Raw genomic sequence first — 24,030 nt, 5'->3', positions numbered from 1 at the left:
AAGGTTTTGACACTTTGGGAGCAGGTGGGATTTGAACTCTGACTCTTTGGCCTGCTTTCAGAGGTTCCCTTTTCCTTCAGAAGCTCCATGCTCCCACGATCACTTTAAAGTACTTTAATGGCAGAGCTAAAATACAGGATAACTATTTGTGCTACTAAAATAAGCAATAGCATTTCTTTGCCTTAAACTTCAATAATGGTAAGGATGAGAAATACTCGGATATACTAATACTTTATTTATGTAAATATAAGATGGAGCAAGCTAATGTTTCCTGTGTACCACAATTAATACTGAATATAGCATTTTAAATGGCTCTCGTTTCTGAAGTGGTACCTAAATACATTTTGACTTCTATCAAAATATGAAAAGCATCAATTCCAATGTACAGTTCAGACATGCATATAATATCATAGCAGTAATTCCAACAATATTTTGGCCCTTCATGACTAAGTAATTGCACTGGGAATATATTTAATTTGTTTTTGTAGAGGCCTTGTTAACAAGAGTTGAATCTTTAAATTATAGAAAAATTTTATTGTACATTAAGGTGTCAAAGCATTTAGTTTTGGTCAATATTTTCCCTCTGTTCCAGAAACACTATGTTCAAATACTTAAGGACATAATGTTTTGGCTGGCATGTTCACTTAACACAAATGGCTACTATTTAACAATCAAAAGTATTCTGTGCTAATTCAGCATCTCAGTAAAATACAATTCATTTCTTAAAATGTTGACCTTTGACCCACATCTTCCAAGTGGAGGTGTGTCAATCCTGCTCCTCTTTCATGAACACGTTCATTACTGGTTTCAGCAGAAATCTCTGTTGTTTTGTTTAAAATGGATCGTTCTTCATTGCCAATATTTTCCTTTACATGTTCCGAAGGGCGCTTCCACTCTGGCTGTTTGACAATCCACAAGATACAGCCTCCAAAGAGGAGAATGAAAATTCCCAGAGTATTGACTAATATTGCCTCAGGTGGTGACTGGGAATACGGGAGTGTATTATTGCTACCTGACCGTCTGGAAAATAAAAAGTGTAGAAAGTATAGTGATAATAATGAGTTATTTTGTACTGACTAAAAATAATCTCCACTCTGAAAATGTTTAAACAAATATTTTGAAATATCAAATTCATGACTGAGAAGCTTTAAAAGCATACAGCTTTAAGATAAAGTTATGTCTGGTATATTTCTAGATTTAAATTGAATCAAGCAGCTGTCAAAAATGAGATGCTTTTCCTCTCGGACAAGAAAAATAAATACATTTATAAAACACCCTGATGTTACATGTATTTCAAAAAGTGGAATTTAGATCATTTTTTAAAATATGAATATACAACTATGACACCTAAAACATATTCAGTTTTGTGAAGAATGAGAAGCCTTTTCAGAATCAAATCACCAGCAAGTGACATTATGAATTCGAAGTATATTGTCATCCTACTTCTCCCAACCACCACACAAAGGAATAACAATGGACATTGCAACATTTTTAAAAATGTTGCAACAAGTTCCAAGAAACTAGGTGGAATTTTTTTCATAGGAAGAGCAAAACATTTCCTTCTTTATCTGTATATGAGCATAGGGTTGAAGGGAGATTGAGACTTACTGCAAATTAAGAAATAAACAGATAAGTTTTGAATGACCGTTAGCTATGAAGAGAGGAGAATGAGAGAGACTTAAAAATGCTCTGGAACATTTGCATCCAGAGATAACAAAAGCATGAATGAGGGTTTTAGCAACAGTTGACTGCCCAATTTGGACTGTCTTTGATGAATCAGAGGTGAAAATGGGCAGCATTAAATGGTACAAATAGGAAATCAGAAGATAGTTTTAGGAACAAATGCAACATCAAACTAAATCAGGTTGACTTAATCTTTGGCTGTTACCATGGGAGACAGGTGGATCCATTGCACACAAACAGAATTTTGAACAGAGGCAGAAAAATATTTCAGTCTCCCCAAAATTCAATTGGAGAAAACTTCTACTCAGATACTGTATAAGCTGTCTTATGAATTCACCAAGAATGGAAGATTAGAAATAGGTCATTAATGTAGAGCAAAGTATCATAAGCATACAGGTGAAAAACTAATGCTGTACCTTGGATGAAAATGATGTCAATGCTGAACTATACACAGATTTTCACAACTTCCTATATAAATTTGTATTGTACATTCTAGGTTTTTACAAAATGTGAAGAAAATAAAAGAATTTCAAATGATCCAGAAGCGAGCATGAATTAAACACATTAGCATTCTGATGACAATGGATCAGAACCCTGAAGTATATATAGACATTTTTTTGAATTTTTCATTCTAAAGTGTGTTCTTAAAAGGGCTACAAAAAAAACCTGGATTTAAGTTTGGTGACTGGCAAAGTCATGGTGAAGGAATATTGCATACGCAAACTGTCAAGGAAACTTCAAAATGGGAAAAGACTTAACAGCAAGATAATAAGGGGGCTAGCTATCTCTAGGCAAAAGTGAGGACTGGAGATCAGAGTCAAGATTAGAGTGGTGTTGGAAAAGCACAGCAGGTCAGGCAACTTACCAGGAGCAGGTAAATCGATGATTTGGGCAAAGCTGATTCAGCCCCTTGGATGCTGCCTGACCCGTTGTGCTTTTCCAGCTTCACTCTAATCCTGGCTAACTATCTTGACCCTCCTTACAGAAAGCCAACTCCAGAACACATCTGCTTTAATCTCCAGGAATATGCAAAGACAGGACTTAAAAAGCCAGTTTCAACTCTTGCAACAGACTAGTAAGACTGAATGATTCTGTCTGTACCAGACTTAGTTTGAGCCTTAAATGTCCTGTGAAGGTCACAGTTGAAGAACCATCCCCTGAATAGCATGTTGCAGGTAATACTTTCGCTAACTGAGGCCTGCAAACCAAGTTAAGAAGGACAACATGATTGAGGAGTATAATATTATGAGAGGTTTGGACAGGATGAATAGGAAACAACTGTCTTCCTAGTTAAGGGAGTAATAACAAGGGGACATAATTTTAAGACAAAAGACAGGCAATTTGAAAGTTGTTTTTTTCATCATATGAAGGTGGGAATCTGGAGTGCACTGCCTGGCAGTATACTTTAGATGGGGAACCTCAAGTACTTGGATGAGCACTTGAAATGTCATAACATTCAAGAGTATACAGGTCATACAGTCACAATCATAGCATGAAAACAGACCCTTTGGTCTAACTCATCCATGCCAACCAGGTTTCCCAAATTAAACCAGTTCTACTTGCCTGTATTTGGCCCATATCCCTCTAAAACATTCCTAATCAATGTCCAAATGTCTTTGAAATATTATAACTGTGCACACCTCTAAACACTTGCTCTGTGTGAAAACGTTTCCCCTCAAGTCCCTTTTAAATCTTTCGCCTCTCACCTATTGTGAAGGAATTTCTATAATTTATATACATAAAATTAATATACCTTTGTCTAGTTCATTAATTTTATACTTACAGAGAGAAAATAAGTTTTTCAGTTATTCCCATTTCAGCTGCAGTAATCGACATTCCAAAGACAAGAAGACCAGTAAAAATATGGATTGACATGTAAAAAGTCTTGATAAACATAGGAGTGAAGGGCATCAGGAAAATGCATAATCCTAATACTATCTGTAAGACAGAAGTAACTTTTCATTGTTATATTACAACATTTTCACAATCAGCAATTCCTCATGAAATAATTGGAGGAAACTTTCTGGAGGAATACATCCACATGGAGAAATGAGAGAAATAAACCAGGATACTTTGAATGATTTAGAATTCTTATCTAATAGAAGAACACTTATTGGCTGTCCATTTGATGTTTTTACAAAATCCAGTATTTGGTATAATTTTAAATGACACATTAAATTCATTAAATGACCTCTGATTAAATGCAGTGAGAATAGGCAATAATCTGAATTTTAAAAAACACTGAGGACGGAAATACTTCTGGTCAACAGTTGTGGCAGAGAAGTAGTTGTGGTTGGGTATTGCAAGTTTCTGAGTAAAAACTAAAAACCTTGAGCTCAAAAATAACTAAGAAAGCGTGAAAAATCAATGGGTGCAAATATCACATCCACAAATACTAAGGAGATATAAAGACTGCTTTCTAAGAGAGGGAAATTAAATCAGGTAACGGTGGCATTTTAGGATTAACCCAGAAGGAAGGCTGATGGATGGATCAACTGATTGTTAGAGACAAAGGATAAGAAAAGACAGCATGACGAACTGCAGCCAAGTTGATGCCACAAGTGGGTTACAAAGGTAGATTGAAGTAATTTTACAAGATGTGAATTCATTTGGGTATTTGGAAAAAAAAGGGCAGGTTGGACATCGGCTTTGAATTAATAGCAATATCTGAAGAATATTTTAATTGGAATAGTTTGCAAATCAGAGTTTTGGAAGGGCAGAAAGAATATTAGATGAGAGGAAAAGTTTTGAGAACAAGAGGAGAGAGTTGAACATATGATTGAGTCTAAGGATGATAATCAGGGACACTAGATTTCATGAAAGCAAGTATTTCACTAACTTTAGGGGAGAAACTGAACAAGTTGTGAAGCGGAGAGTTGAGATAACAGTTGTATCAATTCAATTTTAAAGATAGTAATTTAGTGCTAGAGAGGAGAGAGATTGTGGGTGGGAAGTTCATTGGAGTAGATTGCAAAAGGACTTCCAGGAATTAAATTTTTAGACCAGACTGCTTCAGTTTGGGTTGGTCACTTGGCAGACAACAAAGGGCACCAGTGGAATTGCAGTGGCAATAGGGTAAATGCTAAAATCAGACATAGGACAGCAGATTCCTCTTTTCCTTGAAGGTTTTGCCATTTTCCTGAGGTGGCATGTCAACAATTAAAACATACAGCAGTATAGCACAGCAATAGGCCTTACAGCCCAACACGATGCCATTTTAAACTAATCCTAAAGCTCTTTGACCAAGGGTCAGTTAGACTTGAAACATCAGCACTTTTCTCTCCTTACAGATGCTGCCAGACCTGCTGAGATTTTCCAGCATTTTCTCTTTTGGTTATAATATATATATTATTATATATTATAATATGTCAATTTTTGTACTCCGTGCCCCTACTGACAAAGGCAACCATGCCGTAGGCCTTCTTTACCACTTTTATGCACTTGCATTGCCACTTTCAGGGAGCTGTGGACGTGCACCCCTAGATCCCTCCATATATCAATGCTCTTAAGGGTTCTGATATTCATGTATACCTTCCTCTTGCATTTGACCTCAAAACATATCACCTCACACTTGTTCAAATTGAATTTCTTCTGCCATTTCTCCACTCGACTTTCCAATTGACTTATCCTTTGACAATCTTGCTTATCACCCACAACTCCACCAATTTTCATGTCGTCTGCAAATTGACTAATTGGATGATCTACATTTTCATGCAAATAATTTTTTTTAAAAACACACCCCTCCACAACTACTATCTTTTACGACCAAGTCAATTTTAAAGCTAATTAACCAATTCACCACGGATTGTAGTGATGTAATCTTCTGGACAAGCCTATCATGTGGGACCCTGTTAAGTGCTTTAGTGAAGTCAATGTAGACAACAGATCTACCCTCAATCATCTTTGTCATTTCCTCAAAAAACCCAGTCAAATTTGAGACAAGACTACCCCTGCAAAAGCCATGCTTACTACCCATCATAAGTCCATTTGTTTCCAAATGTGAATAAATTCAGTCCCTAATTCTCTCCGATAATTTCTCTACTGTTGATTTAGAGACCACCAGCCTATAATTTTCTGGATTATCCTTATTGCCTTTCTTCAAGGAATAACATTGGCTATTCTCCAGTCTTTTGGGACTCCTTTTGTGGCTATAGAGGAGCAAAGATCTCTTTCAAGGTCCCATCAATCTCCTCCCTTGCTTACCTCCATATCCTGGAACAGATCCAGGATTGTGCAGCACAATGACTCAGTGGTCAGCACTGCTGCCCCACAGTGCTCGGGATCCAGGTTCAATTTCAGCCATGGTCGACTGTGTGTGGAGTTTGCATATTCTTCCAGTGTGTGCGTGATTGTCCTCCAGTGTCCTCCCACAGATTAAAGATGTGTACATGAGGTGGATTTGCCATGCTAAATCACCCAAAATGTCCAGGAATTTGCAGGTGAGGGGGATTAGCCATGGGAAATGCAGGAGTATAGACACAGGCAAGGTGGAGAGTCTGGGTAGGATGGTAAGAGGATCGGTGTGGACTCAACAGGCTGAATGGCCTACTTCCACACTGAAGGGATTCTGGTCCCAATCCCATCAGGCTTGGGGATTTACCTATCTTGATGTTTTTTTCAAAACATCTAAAACTTACTCATTTTTAATGTTGATATGCCCCAGAATATCGTCATACTTCTCCCTAATCTTATCATCATCCATGTCCTCCCTGTGAACACTGATACAAAGCACTCATTAAATTCTTCAATTTACTCTGGCTTCAAAACCCTTTATTATTCTGAACATCTGTATTAAGGGGTACAGGAAAAGGATTAGGTCAGTCTTCCCTTTAAGACTGTCCTGTTATTCAATGACATTTAATCCTAATGTATTTAATGGAATGCTTTCGAGGATACTAAAGGAAGTAGCTTCAGAGGTAGAGTGATTGAAGTGGTAGTAAACTTCCAGGAATCTGGAAAACTGCTACTGCAACATATTTATTTTAAAAAGGAGAAAGAGCCAAAAACAGGGAACCAGTGGCCAGTTAGCTGGACATTTGCTATTGGAAAAATGTCTATATAAAGGATGTAGTAGTTAAACATTTAGGAATATATAATATGGTCAAACAGAGTCCTCATGACTTTACAAGGGGGAAATCATGCCTGACAAACATATTAGAGTTCTTCAAGGAGGTAACAAGTAAGGTAAAGGCAAAGCTGTAGATGTAATACATCAAACATTTTATTAACCGGCACCTCTGGGACTAGGGGAATATCAATTGATCAAATATTCAGGATGATCAAGAGGCCCATCTAATCAAATGTAAAAATACATTCTAAGTAATGGAAACATAATGCAGCCGATACATCACTGATATACTTTATATACAGCATAAATTACTTTAATAATGCAACTTTGCCTTAAATAAAACTTACTGGCAGAGAGCTTGTCATTCGGACCCTCAACCAAGTACATGGACATGGCAGAGATCACAATAATATAGTAAACTCCCAGTATTTGAAGTAAATAATTAATGCCAGTTTATAAAGAGTGCCAGTTAAAACAAAGTTTGCTGTACATTTGAATTTTCAGAAGTTTTCGTCAAATAAAGTAACATACATTAGGTTACTTAGAATAAGTGCCCATACAGCTGGAGGCAATATATTAGCATGGAGAATACAGGACCAGCTAACTAATAAGAGAGTTGGGATAAGGGGGACATTTTCAGGATTGAAACCTGCAACTCCAAGCTCTGCTGAGATCAGTAGTCTGACTACAAATGTTTATAATATAGTAACAACTTGGATGAGGAAAGTGAATGTACTATAGCCAAGTTTGCAGATACTAAATAAATGGGAAGGCAATGTGTAAGGATGACACAGAGGTTACAGAGGGATAAAGGCAGGGTTAAATGAATCAGCAAAAACTTGGCAAATCTAATACATTGTGGGGAAATGTAAGGTTATGCACTTTAGCAGAAAGAATGTATCGTAGCTGAATATTATTTAAATGGAAAAGATTCCAGAAGGCTACGAACGGGGGATTTGGGAGTCCTTGTACGAGAGTCACAATAAGCAGCACGCAGCAGGTAGTAGGAATGCAAATGGAATGTTGGCCTTTACTTCAAAGGGAAGGGAGTATAAAAGTTGGGAATTTTACTGAAACTATTCAAAGCCCAAGCAGACTGTAGCTGGAATACTGCAAACAGCTTTGGTGCCCTTATCTAAGGAAAGATAAACTAGCTCACTAGGCTGACACCAAGTATGGAAGGTCTGTCTTATGAGGAGAGCTCCACTGGATTGGGTCTATGCTCGATATGGAGTATAAGGAGGATAGGCAACCTACTTGAAACGTACAAGATTCCTAGTGCACTTGGGTTCCTAGGTTGAAAGATTCTTCCCCCTTTTGGAACAGGGCCAGAACACAATCTCAAGATGAACAGTTTGCACATTTAAGACCAAAATGAGAAGGGATTTCTTCTCTTTGGGCTAGTAAATCTGTGGAATTCTTAATCTCAGAGTTTTTGAGGCTGACTCATAAAAAAAATCTTTCTTTAATATACTTAAAATTGGTAAAGAGATCAAAGCATGTGGGGAAAAGGCAGAAGAATGCAGTTAAGGATTATCAGATCAGCCATGATCTCACTGAATGACAGTAGATTTAATGGACTGAAATGATTTACTCCTGCTCCAACATCTTATGGCCAAAAGGTCTAATTGCATATATTAAATCAAACTAGAATCTATAATACACATGGCATGAGAAAAATAACAACTCACCATTAAATTCCATTTCCTATCTTATAGTTAGTTATGCACCCATTCTGTTACTGCCCCTTTACACAACATTAAAATGTCCTAACTCCAACTAGGAAGGATGTTGTGAAACTTGAAAGAGTTCAGAAAAGATTTTCAATGATGTTGCCAGGGTTGGAGGATTTGAGCTATAGGAAGAGGTTGAAAGGACTGGGGCTATATTCCCTGGCACGACAGAGACTAAGGGGTGAACTTATAGAAGTTTATAAATCATTAGGGGTATGAATAGGGTAAATAGACAAAGTATTTTCCCTAGGTTGGGGGAGTCCAGAGCTAGAGCGCATAGATTTAGGGTGAGAAGGGAAAGATTTAGAAGGGACATAAGGGGTAACTTTTTCACTCAAAAAGGGTGGTGTGTGTATGGAATGAGCTGCCAGAGGGAGTGGTGGAGGCTGGTACAATTACAACATCTAAAAGGCATCTGGATGGGTACATGAATAAGAAGGTTGAGAGGGATTTGGGCCAAATGCTGGCAAATGGGACTAGATTAATTTAGGATATCTGGTCAGCATGGACAAGTTGGATGAAAGGTCTGTTTCTGCACTGTACATCTCTATGACTAATCCAATTAAATACTTTGGACACTATTTGCTTTGAACAAATCAATGTGATCTATCATGTATTACACTTTAGTTTTACAAATAAATTTATGAAGTGTATTAACTCATGTTTTTCCAAGTAAAAACAAATTATGAAGTTTATCAATCCTCTATTTCTGATCACTATGATAACTAAGTTCATCCATCTTGGTCAGTATCTCGGCTATATTCACCATTACTTCTGCCAGCAACTTAGCATGCATCCCATTCTAACTTCTGTATGATGAGCATTGTCAACCTTTCTGCGCCTCTATCTATTTTGAGAATACATTTCTCAGGCTTATCTCCTTTATATTGATAGTATTAAGTACATTTGCAAATGTTCATTTATTACCACTGACCTGTCCTCTGGCAACATTAGATCTTCTCCGTGATGCCAAATTGTTCCCACTGCAAAATCTCTTAACAGAGGTTTTGTAACATATTTTGGTATGTAGGACCATGGTGGGAATTAGAGGAGAAGTATTTTATATTTTTGACCAGTAGGGTTTGAAAGGTTCACCGCATACAGCAATCAAGATTTGAACTTCACAATATACATGGGACATTACTGACAGGTTTCTTGCTTAGGAGACTGCCTGGCATTCAGTAAGGAGCCAATGTAGCAGTGGAGAACAGTAAGCCTGTAAGTCTGAGCCTTCAATGTCAGGAGGACAGCTGTCCGATTCTGGACTTTTCTTTTGGGAGGTGGAGGTGGGGTGGCAAGGGGAGTTAGAGGCTTTGGAATGTGGAAAGCTCATTTAAACATGTCAGTGGTGGTAGAGTCGAGATCAAAAACTCACTGTGGAGGTTATGACAGTTCAGAAAGGCTTTGGGTGGGGGGGTCGGGTGCAGGGGGACAGAGTAGCTTGTTCAATTGAAGGCGGCAGTGGTATGTAGTTCTTGGATCCTATACAACTGATATATAATTCCAAAGTCTTAGGGATCCCAGCTGTCCACAGTTAAGTTCAAAACTGCACAAAAATGAGGCATGCAGTGTGATTATAATAATTTTAAGCGCCACCTCACCTTTTGACAGAACACTTGCAACGTGACCCACGATACCTGTGTTAGAGTTGGCAATGGATAGGTTGGGGCTGGAATTCAGAATTTTAATGGCCTACCTGATTCAAAGCCAGGCACAGTTGGGGTTGACATTCTCCTCTTATTCGGGACTCACAACGAGGACAACATCAATTTAAAATTATCAGCAAGCATGAGGAAAGAATTTTATTTACAGTGGATTGATGGAGCATATGCCTATTTGCAATGAGCAGAAACTATGGTTGAAGAGCAAAAAATTGAATAAAAGATTTGCAACAGCAAGACATGGAACTGGGGAGAATTAAGGTAATTTAGAATATGTAAATGTTGGTTTAGGAGAAATTTGACACATAGAATAAGTTAATGTGCCTCCTTCTGTACTGTTATAAACTTGAGTTTATTTTCACATTTTATTAAAAAGATAAACTATAAATTGTGCCATTTCTTTTCAGTTTAGATTGCAGTTAAACTGAAAAATCACTTGCCTGTAGAGCATGAATAATAACAGCAGCCAATCCAACCCAGCTGTGTAGACTGTACATATTAGGGATCTTCTTAGCATTATGAAAGTCAAAGACTGCCACAAGTGAAATGACCATTAGAACAAAGATTACAATATTCAAGCCAGCATGAATGTACTTCATCAGAGGCTTACTAATGTTCCATGTCCAGGGCAACCTGTAAATGATGAGACCTGAAAAGAAATGAAAACATTTGATTTCAATCTGTAAATTCAGAATTACATTAAATTTCACTGTCACAAACCATGCAGAATCCAAACTTTCTTGGTGTGTAATCAGAATGCAGGAATGTAGGAATGCAGCTCTTCTTGAAGATGTTATCAGGATAGGTTCTAAAAGGCTTTGGTCCATCAACAGTAGATAAATTATCTTTACAGTAGATACACAAAATTATTTGAAATGATATTGGCTGGAGAATAAATACCACAAAGTATGAAATCTGTAAATCTTTGGATAGTAGTCTGTTTTCCCCCATTCAGTCCAAAAGTGACCTAATTCAATTATAATTTCAAACCTTAATTCTGATGGAGAAAGTTACCATGCGCACACAGTTAAAAGTGCAAATTGTTTCATAAGTGTTAATTTTAATCTGCAATATCTACATTTTTAGAAAATTATATAATTTATGGACAACACTATCATTTTGCAACATAGCCTAATGATAAATGCTCATCAAGTATTACTTTTCTGAAAAAGGAAAACTGAGACACAAAACAGATGGAACTACAAGTTCTTAAACTGTGGTGAATCAATGAGTGATAACTAATCACTGATATTGTTGCCGCTTGGTGTTGTTTTTCCTCAATATTTATTCATCACCCAAATTTCTAAGGATCATACTTTATATGCCAATAGGATATGGTACTTTTAAAACCTGAAGACATAGGAGCAGAATTACGCCATTCGACTCATCCAGTCCCCTCCGACATTGCACGAGATTAAGGCTGATGTGATAGTCCTCAACTCCACTTTCCTGCCATGTACCCTTAATTTTCGATTCCCTTGTTAACTAAAGAAAAAATATATACGAAATAGCCCATTGCTCTGCCATTCCACGTGAACATGGTTTCATCTCACTTTCCACATTGCTTGATTTCTGAGACCAAAAATCTACATATTTAGTTATCAATCTAATCCATCGATCTTTCCCTGAGGAACGCAAAATTACCAAACTATTTTAATATGACGTTTGAATTAAGTCCAATCTGCCGCCAGTCAGTTTAATATTATTTAGCTTCATGCAGCATCCTTTGTGTTTAACAGAGTCCGAAATTGCTGGAGAAATTCTGAACTTGAAACATTAACTACTTTCTCTGCACCGAGCTGCTGAGATCCTCCAGCAACTTGTTTGCATCTCAGAGTTCCAGTATTCACATTTTTTTATTTTGTCTCACCCTCAAAACGTGTAACCAGGAACGTACACTCACCGAATCCATTCATGAAGATAAACCCAACGGTGCTGAGGACTGGATGCCAGTTAAATTCCCGTAGTCCATGGTCCCACGCTAATCCCTCTCTCCAGTGGAACACCCAAACCAAAACAAACACAACCGAGAGGGTGCCCAGGAAAGCTGCGCCCACGAGAAACCCAACAAACTGTCGAAAGTTCTCCATTTTTCAAAGTCTGCTTCTTGCCAAAGTGGCACAGCTCTGAGGGAGTTGGCTGCTGGAGGGAGTCCGGTTGCTGCAGAAGGTGGGGGGTGGGAGAGAGACTCCGGTTGTTATTGCTGCTGGAGTGACCGGCTCCCGTTACGGAGTGTAAACGGGAGACTCCGGTTATTGCCAGGGCGTCTGGGGGAGGGCGTGGCACTCTTCTGGATGGCATTCAAATCAAACAATAGTTTGCCTGAATTGCAAACAGCCACGCTACACTGAGATGTTACTATTTTTTGTCGTTGTTTTCTGTCAGAAGACCTTGTGTTATAATTAAGACGTCACTTTGAACAAACAAAAGAATTTACCCAGCTTTACACCAGAGTGCGCATGCTCGAGTTGTTGCAGAAACTTCGCTGGACTGTTTTCCTCATGACCCTCGTTGGCTGGGAATCTGTGAAGAACCAGTAGCTGTTATTCAAGAAATCCTCCTGCCTGAGCAATCTGCCAAGGGGCTTCCTGCCAGAAAAAAAAAAGCTGATGTTGTGGCTATTGCTAGCCACGCGATTGATAAATTATACTGTTTCATTTTGCAGCATTTTTAGCATCAACTGGGAAAGGATATAAGTGAGCTGTATTTATTTTACTACTGATTTTGAGATTTAGAAATGCCTTTAAACTGTTCCACTAAAGCAGTTCATTGTTGCACAATTTTCCGGAGGTCAGAAAGCCGTGGAGTAGAGCCCAATGTGAATCAACAAATTAAAGGCAAGAAAAGATGGGATGGAATGAGAGAAAAATAAACATCACTCCCGTCTTAGGACAACTGCCAGCGTTACAAGTGCATTATTGTATGAAAGGCACTTATTGTGCAGTGTATTATATTCGGTTCTTAAAATTGTAAACTATAATTTTTGAATTTGTTTTAGGACTTCACACACTATATATCAATTAAAATCAGAAATTATTGTTTCCACCTTTTCAATCTCTTCATGTCACAAACTAAAGTTATTTTTCATTTAATTTAATCATGCAGATATATTTAATCTACCAGTCACCCATTATTGCAATTAGCTATTTCTTAAATGCACTTTGAATACTTTTACCCTTTAATCCTTTGTCATTTCTAGCCAGGTAAAATTATCCTTCTTAAGAGAATGTGAGTGTGAAGATAATGTAGAAGGTTAACTTTGGACTTTTAAATATATCTTTACTTATCCTGCTGAGGTTTGTAGTCTTGAAGTTGTTATGCTCAAAATTCAAGACAAAAATAAGGAAGATGATGGCCATTCAACCAAAACTACTCTTTCCTATAAACCTATAACTTTCCATTCTCTATACATCGTGTCTCTTGATTGATTCCGGAATCAGACATCCACAACTTTAACCTGACTACTTATATAAAAGACTGTGCATATTAGTTACACTGCCCCAAGTTCAATTTGGTTTGGTCCCTCAGCAACCACTTGCTCCATAGTTCCAGCCTCCCACATTAGTTTCAAAAGTGTTTCATCCTGAATGACTGTTTATCAATTCACAATTGTGAGGATCCTTACCTCCTTTTTTTCTTAATTCCAATGGTGGATACTAACTTCTTCCTCACTAACTCATTGTTCCTGTATACAGTATATCTCTGGAAAGACATTCTAGGCCCTTCACACATATAGTCATTCCAAACACAAACTATTCCATCTCTCCCATATTGCATGAGCATCATAGCCTCCAGCCTCCACTGTTTTCTTTCCCTCCTCGTAATAAACTTTTCTCTGAAAAGTTTAACACAACCAATCTGATTATTTAAACACTTAAATGTAAGTAGAATATAACCTTTTTGCAGCCAAATCTTAAGCAGAAATGAAAAATATAAATTTAAAATCTGGTCTTGGCTCACAATGTATGTAGTGACAATTTAAATTAACAATATTGTAAGTGAGATGGAGTAAGCCCCAAACTGGCTTTTATTGAACTTACTTAAACTGGTGTACTTGTTTATTATTTATTTTTGTCCCAATAACCTTTTATAGTTATTTTTACATTTATAAAGCTTCAATGTTAAACATATCTACCAACATCAATTGTTTATCTTCAAGGTCATGCATCACTTCCACCAGTGTTAAGATATTTTCAATTTTATTCCTATCTTCACCTTAAGTAATGAACAAAAGTACTAATTTCCATTTATTTCTGTTTAAAATTATAACCGCTGATAACATATTAGATGGCCTAGCAAAGAGATAGATAAAGTAACAAAGCAAAATGTATTGGAACAATAATGATCTGTGTTATGCAGTCAGTGGCAAAACAACAGCACTCGACATAGGATCACAAACTAACATTCACACTTAATGCAACGATGTGGGCAAGAATTTCACCGGACAGCAGAATTCCTTTGACGCAGGCCCAGTGTGGTTCAAAGTGTCTATTTAAGCTCCCTGAACTGACAAAAAGATACATTAATATTTTGCAACAGTGACTGGGACTAAACAGTAACATTTTAGAACAAGTTCATACGCAACATTCACATTTGAATTGAACTGTTCTGTTCCCCAAAGATTGCTACTATCTAGTCAGCTGATTGTTGCAACAATGTATTAAGTTGGATTAAAGAAGTATCTTGGACTGAAATTAGTTTTAGGCTATGAAATACAATAGCAAAAATGTCTTCCTCTCTAAAATATATATTATCAATGTTGTAAAGGAATGCACATTCTTCAATACACAAATGAATATGTCACGAATTCTTCCCAGCTGAATATGCAGAAGATGTGTTCAGACTGTTTGCAATACTGGTACTATTAGATTTTCTTTCAAAACAAATAATTTTGAAATTCTTTTGATCCGAATAAAAATTAATCCTTTGGACACTCACAAGATTATTTCAGAATGAGTAATATAGGCACTTGGTTCCACACGATTGATATTGACAGCAGGTTTATGAGTTGTACTATCTGATGCAAATGACCAATGTGAACATATAGCAAACAGTCTATGACTAGTTATAGTTATGTATGATGCATCAGTCAGATGGCTAAGTTTTTCATTTACCTTCTAATTAACTAGCAACAAGAGTGCAACATAGCTTCCCATGCATTGCTGATTTGCTAACCTCCAGAGGATCCTTAAGATGAATAGTTTCCATCACCTTGTCTATGCCTTTTCATTCAATTTGGAATACCTGTATCCTTTGGGTTCATTAAAGCTTGCAAATAATAACAGTGAGTGGAGCACAAGGTGCTATGAGATGCTATCTCATCTCAACCTGCTGATAGCCTGTTGCTTCAGGTCTAGAATTACAGAAAAATGTCTTGATTTGGAGATGCCGGTGTTGGACTGGGGTGTACAAAGTTAAAAATCACACAACACCGGGTTATAGTCCAACAGGTTTAATTGGAAGCTTTCGGAGCATCACTCCTTCATCAGGTGATAGACATTCCGACAGCTTCTAATTAACCCTGTTGGACTATAACCTGGTGTTGTGTGATTTTTAACTTAGAAAAATGTCAAATATTATGATTAAGTCTTTCAAATTCCTTTTTCAACAAAGTTTGCAGTACAATTTGCTAAACTAACAATTTGTTTAGATAGAAATATGTATGAGAATGAAAATAGAACAAGAAAACTGAATGATGTTGACTCATCAGAAGGACTACCACCTTGATCATCTTTTGCTTTTTGAGCTCGAGTGGTTTTCAAACTTTGTAAAGTGACAAGAATAAGGAGTTAGATTGCAAAGTGAAAATCACCACCTTTAGAAATCTGTACTATTACTTGTGTTTAACTATTTTGCAGAACTGAACAAAACTGTCAAATAAATTTTGGCCAATGAAAGAGTAAAGATAGAATTCAATAACAAACTTTGAAAATTGAGAAATGTTACAGAATTCCTGCACCAGTAGTTTGATGCATTGTCCATGTTTTAAAGACTATATATAACTTTTGTTTTAAAAAGTAAATGCATTCAACTAAAATCTCAATCTGTCGCAACCCGTTTGCAAAGATATGCTGATACTTGAGTCCCGCCATTACCAGAATCATAACAAAAGTTAAGAATTTCAACAAATTACTCAAATCCCCCAATTTACTAGTTGATGGTTAATAAAAAGAACTTATGAGGTTTTGTAGTCAACATGAACTACTATTTATTAAAAATATATCAGTTCTAACCACATCAAATTATAAAAGAATTCTTTCAATGTATGAATTTACTAGCTGAAACTCTAACCCCTTCCTAAACCTGTACACACACCTGCAGCAGACACAGACAACCAAAAAGAAGTGGAGGAAAATGTATTGGGGAAATACAGTTGAATCACACAAATCCACAGGATTCAATGCCTTTTGTTTCTTTTAAGTAATTCTGGCTTCCAATCTTCATATCCAAATTCTTTCTGTTCTTTGCTGAAGACATGAGGGGTATGGGTGGTGTTGACCAATGTTCCCTTGAAGCTGCATGACTGCGAGTACTGAAGCAACTTTCATGTTCTGTGCATGACAACCAGTGTCAGCATGCTGATTGTAGCATTTACATCCAGCCCCAGAAGTCGTGCCGTGCCTAGGTCTTGGAGGTCCAGGCCTCTTGTAAGAAAATCAAAGGGAGTACTAGTGTTGGCACATTAATTGTTCAGTTTCTCAGTCACTGACGAGAGGCAACAGTTATAGCAAATGGATACAGAGAAAGATGGCTACTTTTCAGGTTTTGGTTAGAGAAGAAACACTGTCTCCTGCAATCTGGAGACATGCCTCTGTATCGCTCACGTACAAGCTAATCAGATTTCCAAAAGCCAATCAGAGATTTGTTGTCATGATAATAACTCCTGGCCTCCACAACTGGTCCTAATTGAAAACTAATCAGTAGTATGTATCTGGGGGAAGGTCAGTCTGAATGTACACCCATGGTGCCACTGTATCTCAAATATCTTACCCATTCCTTGAACAAAGTCATCATTGGCAATCACTTGCTAAATAGTATGATTTTCAACTGAGGAAATTCGATGGCGCTGGTCATGGGTTCTGTGGGTGCTTGTGTGACTGATGAGCTCATTGCTGGAGCCGCATCGCAGACCGCACACTTGGTAGGTGTTTCCAGGGGTTGGAATTGGTCCTTGGCCTCGAGATCACTGTCCTTCACTTTTCTAGTTCATTTTCTGTACTTCCTTTGGCTGATAGGTATACTTGAAGAATTGTTCCCTTTATACAGTAGTTTCCTTCAAGTTGGTTTCTTCAGATAAGAGTCTCCTCTGTGTTGACATCTATGCTGCCTTTCTTGAGGGAGGCCTTCAAGGAGTCTTTGAAAAGCGTCCTTTATCCTCTCCTCATTCCAGTGCTTTTCTTGAGCTGGATGAAGATTTGCTTCGGTAGTCTGAGTTCAGGAATCCTAAGCACATGACTGGTCCAGTGGTGTCAGTTTTGGATGATCATGGCCTTGAGGCTGGTGCTAGTGCAAGGATGCTGACATTAGTAATTGTGTTCTCGCAGCTGATGTGTAGAATCTGTCTCAAACAGCGTTGATGGTTCTTAAGGTGGCATCTATATGTAGACAAAGTTTCAGAGCCATATAGTTGAGTCAGAAGAATGGCTACTTTATGCACAAGGATCTTGGTATCAACATGGATCACACAGTCAGTGAAGACTTTTATCTAAGCATCTAAAGGCGGTATTTGCAGATTGGATGCAAAGTTGAATTTCTGCATCAATATCAGCCTTAAGTTAGAATAGATTAGACTCCCTACAGTATGGCAACACCCTTTCGGCCCAACAAGCCCACACCAACCATCCAAAGAGTAACCCACCCAGACATATTCCCCTACCCTATATTTACCCCTGACTAATGCACCTTACACTATGGCCATTTTAGCATGGCCAATTCACCTGGCCAGCACATCTTTGGATTGTGGGAGGAAACCAGGGCACAGGAAGAAACCCACACAGACACGGGGTGAATGCGCAAACTCCACATAGAAATTCACCAAATGCAGGAATTGAACCCAAGTCACTGGTGCTGTGAGGCAGCAGTGCTAACCACTGAGCCACCATGCAACCCTCCCACTGAGCCACCGTGGCAGCTTCCCAGATGGGAGAAATGTTCCACATTTGGGAGAACCTCCTTAATGTTCCATATTAGTATTTGCTAAAAAGCAAGAGAAGCAACTCATAGAGTCCCTACAGTGCAGAAAGTGGCCAGTAAACCCATCAAATCTGCACCAGCAATCCAAAGAGAATCCCACCCAAATTCACCCTATCCCTGTAACCCCACATATACCATGGCTAGTCCACCTAACCTGCACATTCCAGGACAAATTAGCATGGTCAATCATCCTAACCTGCACATCTTTGGACGAGGGGGAGAAAGCTGGAAAACCCAGCAGAAACCCACACAAACAAAGGGAGAACATGCAAACTGCACACAGTCACCCAAGGCTGGAATCAAACTCAGGTCCCTGGCACTGTGAGGTAGCAATGCTTACCACAGTGTCACCATGGCATCCAGGAGTCTATGAACTTAAATTTTCATGTGTCAGATCATCTGGACTTGATCCCCCTTAACAGTTGGCTGACTGGAAATAAAACTAAAAACATCTGCTAGATTGATTACGAAAGCAAGTAACTGTTGGATATCTGTGGGGTTTTTTTGCACTTGTTCATTTAAACATTTTCAAATTGTGATTTGTGATCACCGATTGCATCTGCACCAATTAAAAAGATCATATTGTTCCAGAATTTCTTCGAATCTTCTTTCTGTTATAGAGTTTGTCGCGAGTGATTTCTCATTCAGTAGCTACGTTCTTGGGATTCACTCGTACCAAACAGCAATCTTGAAAGCATGTTGAAAACATTTATACTCTTGCTTTTTGGAGGTAACTGGTTGCATTTAGGAACAAAAGTCACCTAACTTTGCATATAAATAAATAATCCAAAACACTATAGCTGCTCCTGAAATGGGGATAGGATTGCATGGACTGAGTGTGCGAGGGTTGACCTGTTCATCATTCCAGGGCATGTTATCTAAAGATAGCAGGGGAAAATGCCTGGCAGAAGAGAATGACCAGAGTCAAATTATATGGATCATTTACCAAGTAAAGGGCAAATGTGTTTGTGTCACAAAATATTGTTGAGGCATTCCTGCTGTTCATAATATTTTCTCAGAAACCATAGCTCTCTGATTGCCAACTGTACATGCCAAAGACTCATAGCTGTAAATTGTAACTGAAGGCAATCACATTTTCAAAGAATTTTGACAGGAACGCAGTCTAATACAACCTGCCTCAATAATGCATAAACGTTATCCGCCATAACCTGTAGCTTCATCATGGCTACCAGTGTACACATGTTCCTTTAACTTAAACATGTAAAGATGGTTGCCATGCTCACACAACAGGAAAGTACTAAGATGAAGACAACAGACCTGAACAGAACAGTTGAGAATTATAAATTTGTGATCTCCTTGGTGAGTAGCCACAATGTATAAATATGTTGTAGCTCCTGGTTCCACAATTTTTTTTTCCCTTTATATGTATTGTTTCATTCAACTTTGAAATATACTCTTTATTTTCACATCACAAACCAGAGTTTCATATTTGTGATTGTATTCTGGGAATTGAGAGGGTATGCCTCACATTATTATGGTACAAATAGTAACCAGAGATATTGGTTGAATTATTAATACATGTTGCTGGCATGAAAAAATCTGCATTGAGTGAGGAGATTTCACGACAGAATAGTTCAAGCAAAAAATGACAAACGATAGAATTCCATCTGAAGAACTTTACAATTTACAATGTAACACTTACAATTTTGTTGCTGAAAAGAGAGACATATGGCTGAGGCTTTTCATCAGGAAAAACGCTAGAATTTCAAATGATCGCAGTAATTAATGGTACAAGAAAATAGGGCTGCAATTAGTTGGCAAGTTAACTCTAATTAGCCAAGGCTTTGCTATGGTGATAGCAACAGGGAGCTCATGGCTCTCAAAATTGTTGCGTATTTTAGAAAAGGTATAAAGTTTGTACATATTCTTTTTGTTTGCAGAAAACAAGCCCTTGAATATAAATGTATGTTACTTCAAGTAAGTGCATATAGGCCACATTATAAATTTAATTGATTATTTTAAGTTGGTTGTTAGTGTAGCTGTTATTTCACTCAGGATCATTCAACAAGTGCTGTTCAATTGCGGAAATATATCTAATAGTTAATGTTGTCTTTGTGTTTTGCAAGAATGGACTAGTTGAATATATTCTGTAATCTGCCAATTAAAATCAGCAATATGAACACATTATTTGATTTGATCAGCCATTTGCTAAGATGTATAGGCCGTGTACCTCGTATCATACTGGCACTGGAATGTTTACACAGTCTTGTTTGTCTAATCGTGCATGTATATTTAAATCATCTATATTTGAGTCTGCAATTGCATGGGAGATTGTCCATACCTTAATGGGCTCCATTCCATGCACAAATTCCCTTTTGAAGTTGAACTGATTAATTAGTAGTCTTTTCTTGACATACTAGATGGGATATCCATTAATGGGTTCTCTACTTAACTGCAAGCCTATCTTCACTGGTCAACGTATGCACTGGGATTGCTACAGTTGCAAGATTGACCTTATCAGCAACCTTATCAACTATTTTGTCACGTACAAGCTTGGCACAAAAATAAGGGACATCCCACTATCCAGTGGGATAAGGCTACCCTGATGAGATCATTGCTAGCTTTGTATCATGCATGCTTACGAATAGGCATATCACCACCATTTTCAGGCTTGAAAAGTGTCCATTCTAATTTAAATTACCCTAGAAGAGTAGAGTATCTCAAAAGTTTGAACAACTGGTAAAGCTACCTGTTTCATACTGCTAATGCGCAGTAACAAGATGTGATTTTCTCCACTAACAGGTTGCTGCAACCAAGCCAAAAGAAAGCCCACATATTCTGTTCAATGTTGGAAACCCCATTTTCAACCTCAATTGGACTAAGAAACTACACACTTTACCTATCTTTGGAGTAGTTCACTGTGCAAACCATTGAGCAGGAGTGTTCCCAGTTCAAGCATTCTAGACCAGGTTAGCAATCCATACCACCAACAGCAGAGTGCATCCTCTTTAAACAAGACTCTTTTCTTTGACATAAGCTGCTGTGTTCAAGATTTTTTTTAAAATCTGAAGGCACTTTGATAGATGCTGAGGAAGAGTAGGAAAGGTGCCAAACAGGTGGGGATTAGGGTGGCAGGTTGATAGTGGGGTAGGGAGCCAATTGTCAGGGAGTAACAGGGTGCCAGTGGATATGGAGTGGGGTGCCTGTAGGGAGAAGTATGGTGATAGATGAGGGAATGGGGTTAGAGTTTGATGACAGATTGAGTTTGAGAGTGTATCCAGTTGGATACGTGTCTTGGGGATCAATGTAGGAGGGATGGACCTTGTCCAGGCTTGGCTGTCCAAGCCAGGTCAGGTCAGGAGCCAGAGTAAAGAGAGCATATTTAGATATGGGGGGGGTGGGGGGGGGGGGAGTGGAAAGTGGGATGGGTATGGTTCAGTTTGGAGCAGGATCAGAGCTGAAACATGGAAGGATAAGTGGACGCCAGTGAGGGTGGAGATATAGATCCCCATATTCATAGAGTCTCACGTCTGTCATCTGCAAGGTGTTAGAAAGGATTCTGAGGGATAGGATTTATGAACATCTGGAAGAGCATGGCTTGATTAAATGCAGTCAATATGGCTTTGTGAGGGGCGGGTCATGCCTCACAAAGCTTATTGAGTTCTTCGAGGATGTGACTAGAAAATTTGATTAGGGTCAAGCTGTGGATGTGGTGTATATGGACTTCAGCAAGGCTTTTGATAAGGTTCCCCATGGTAGGCTCATTTAGAAGGTCAGGTGGAATGGGATACGGGGAACTTAGCTGTCTGGATACAGAATCGGCTGGCCAACAGAAGACAGTGAGTGGTAGTAGAAGGAAAATATTCTGCCTGGAAGTCAGTGGTGAGTGGTGTTCCACAGGGCTCTGTCCTTGGGCCTTTACTGTTTGTAATTTTTATTAATGACTTGGATGAGGGGATTGAAGGATGGGTCAGCAAGTTTGCAGATGACACAAAGGTTGGTGGTGTCGTTGACAGTATAGAGGGCTATTGTAGGCTGCAGTGGGACATTGACAGGCTGCAGAGATGGGCTGAGAGGTGGCAGATGGAGTTCAACCTGAATAAATGCAAGGTGATGCATTTTGGAAGGTCAAATTTGAAAGCTGAGTACAGGATTAAGAATAGGATTCTTGGCAAGATGGAGGAACAGAGGGATCTTGGTGTGCAGGTACATAGATCCCTTAAGATGGCCACCCTAGTGGACAGGGTTGTTAAGAAAGCATATAGTGTTTTGGCTTTCATTAACAGGGGGATTGAGTTTAAGAGTCATGAGATCTTGTTGCAGCTCTATAAAACTGTGGTTAGACCGCACTTGGAATACTGCGTCAAGTTCTGGTCGCCCTATTATAGGAAAGATGTGGATGCTTTGGAGAGGGTTCAGAAGAGGTTTACCAGGATGCTGCCTGGACTGGAGGGCTTATCTTATGAAGAGAGGTTGACTGAGCTCGGACTTTTTTCATTGGAGAAAAGGAGAAGGAGACGGGACCTAATTGAGGTATACAAGATAATGAGAGGCATAGATAGAGTCGATAGTCTCTGGCTATTTCCCAGGGCAGAAATGACTAACACGAGGGGTCATAGTTTTAAGCTGGTTGGAGGAAAGTATAGAGGCAGGTTCTTTACACAGAGAGTTGTGAGAGCATGGAATGCGTTGCCAGCAGCAGTTGTGGAAGCAAGGTCATTGGGGACATTTAAGAGACTACTGGACATGCATATGGTCACAGAAATCTGAGAGTGCATACATGAGGATCAGTGGTCGGCACAACATCATGGGCTAAAGGCCTGTTCTGTGCTGTACTGTTCTATGTTCTATATCCAGAGGTGGTTCATAGGGATAGACATGGTCTGCTCCAGGGTTGGGCCAATGGTGTGCTTATGTTGGTAACTATTCAGATAAATAACTTGGAATCCTCCTAAGTCTTCACCTCTACCTCAGAATAAGGGACCATTTCAGAGGATTACAGATGCCAGGTAATTGCCCATTGGGAATTTTAAAGTTCCCAGGCAATTACCAGGTAGTCAGTGTGTTGAGAACTGTACAGAAATTTTTGTTGAATTCTATGACTATGCCTAAACCTTATTTCAAACATGGACCAAAGAGCTGAATTCCAGAGGTAAGGTGAGACTGACTGCCCTTGACATCAAGGCCACATGTGACTGACTGCCCTTGACATCAAGGCCACATGTGACTGACTGCCCTTGACATCAAGGCCACATGTGACTGAGTGTGGCATCAAGGAGCCTAAGCAAAACTAGAGTCAATGGAAATCTTCATCACTTAGAGTCATTACTGACATTAACAATGTGGTTGTGGTTGGTTGAAGTCAGTCAGCTCCAGGACACCTCCACAGGAGTTCCTCAGCGGAGTCTGCAAGACCCAGTTACCTTCAGCTGCTTCATCAACAACCTTCACTCAAACATAAAGTGGGGATATTCACTGGCGATTGCACAACACCATTCATGGTTCCTCAGCTACTGAAGCAATCCCTGTCCAAATGCAGCAAAACCTGACAGCATCCAGATTTGGACTGCAAAGTAGAAAGTAACATTTGCAACATGTAAGTGCCAGGCAATGGCCATTTCTCCTTAACATTCATTCATCACTGAAACCCCCAACATCAATATTCTGGAGTGACCATTAGCCAGAAACTAAATTTGCCATATAAATATTTTGCTAAGTCAAAGGTTAGTAT

At 38.7% G+C, this 24,030-nt stretch overlaps 1 protein-coding gene across 1 annotated transcript; it reads right to left on the bottom strand.

Annotated features, from left to right (window-relative positions):
- Positions 1 to 215: 215 nt before the first annotated feature.
- cybrd1 (cytochrome b reductase 1) lies at positions 216 to 12,642 on the bottom strand. The gene is made up of 4 exons (XM_072579332.1): positions 12,049 to 12,642; positions 10,586 to 10,794; positions 3,467 to 3,621; positions 216 to 1,020 (listed from the first exon to the last, which is right to left on the bottom strand). The coding sequence occupies exons 1-4, from the start codon at positions 12,233 to 12,235 to the stop codon at positions 723 to 725; spliced, it is 849 nt and encodes a 282-aa protein (XP_072435433.1). The 5' UTR covers positions 12,236 to 12,642; the 3' UTR covers positions 216 to 722.
- Between the last annotated feature and the right edge of the window lie 11,388 nt (positions 12,643 to 24,030).

Source organism: Chiloscyllium punctatum, chromosome 10, assembly GCF_047496795.1.
Source record: "Chiloscyllium punctatum isolate Juve2018m chromosome 10, sChiPun1.3, whole genome shotgun sequence".
NCBI lineage: Eukaryota > Metazoa > Chordata > Chondrichthyes > Orectolobiformes > Hemiscylliidae > Chiloscyllium > Chiloscyllium punctatum.
Note: the sequence above shows the minus strand (reverse complement) of the source record. Positions and strands in the feature narration are given on the sequence as shown.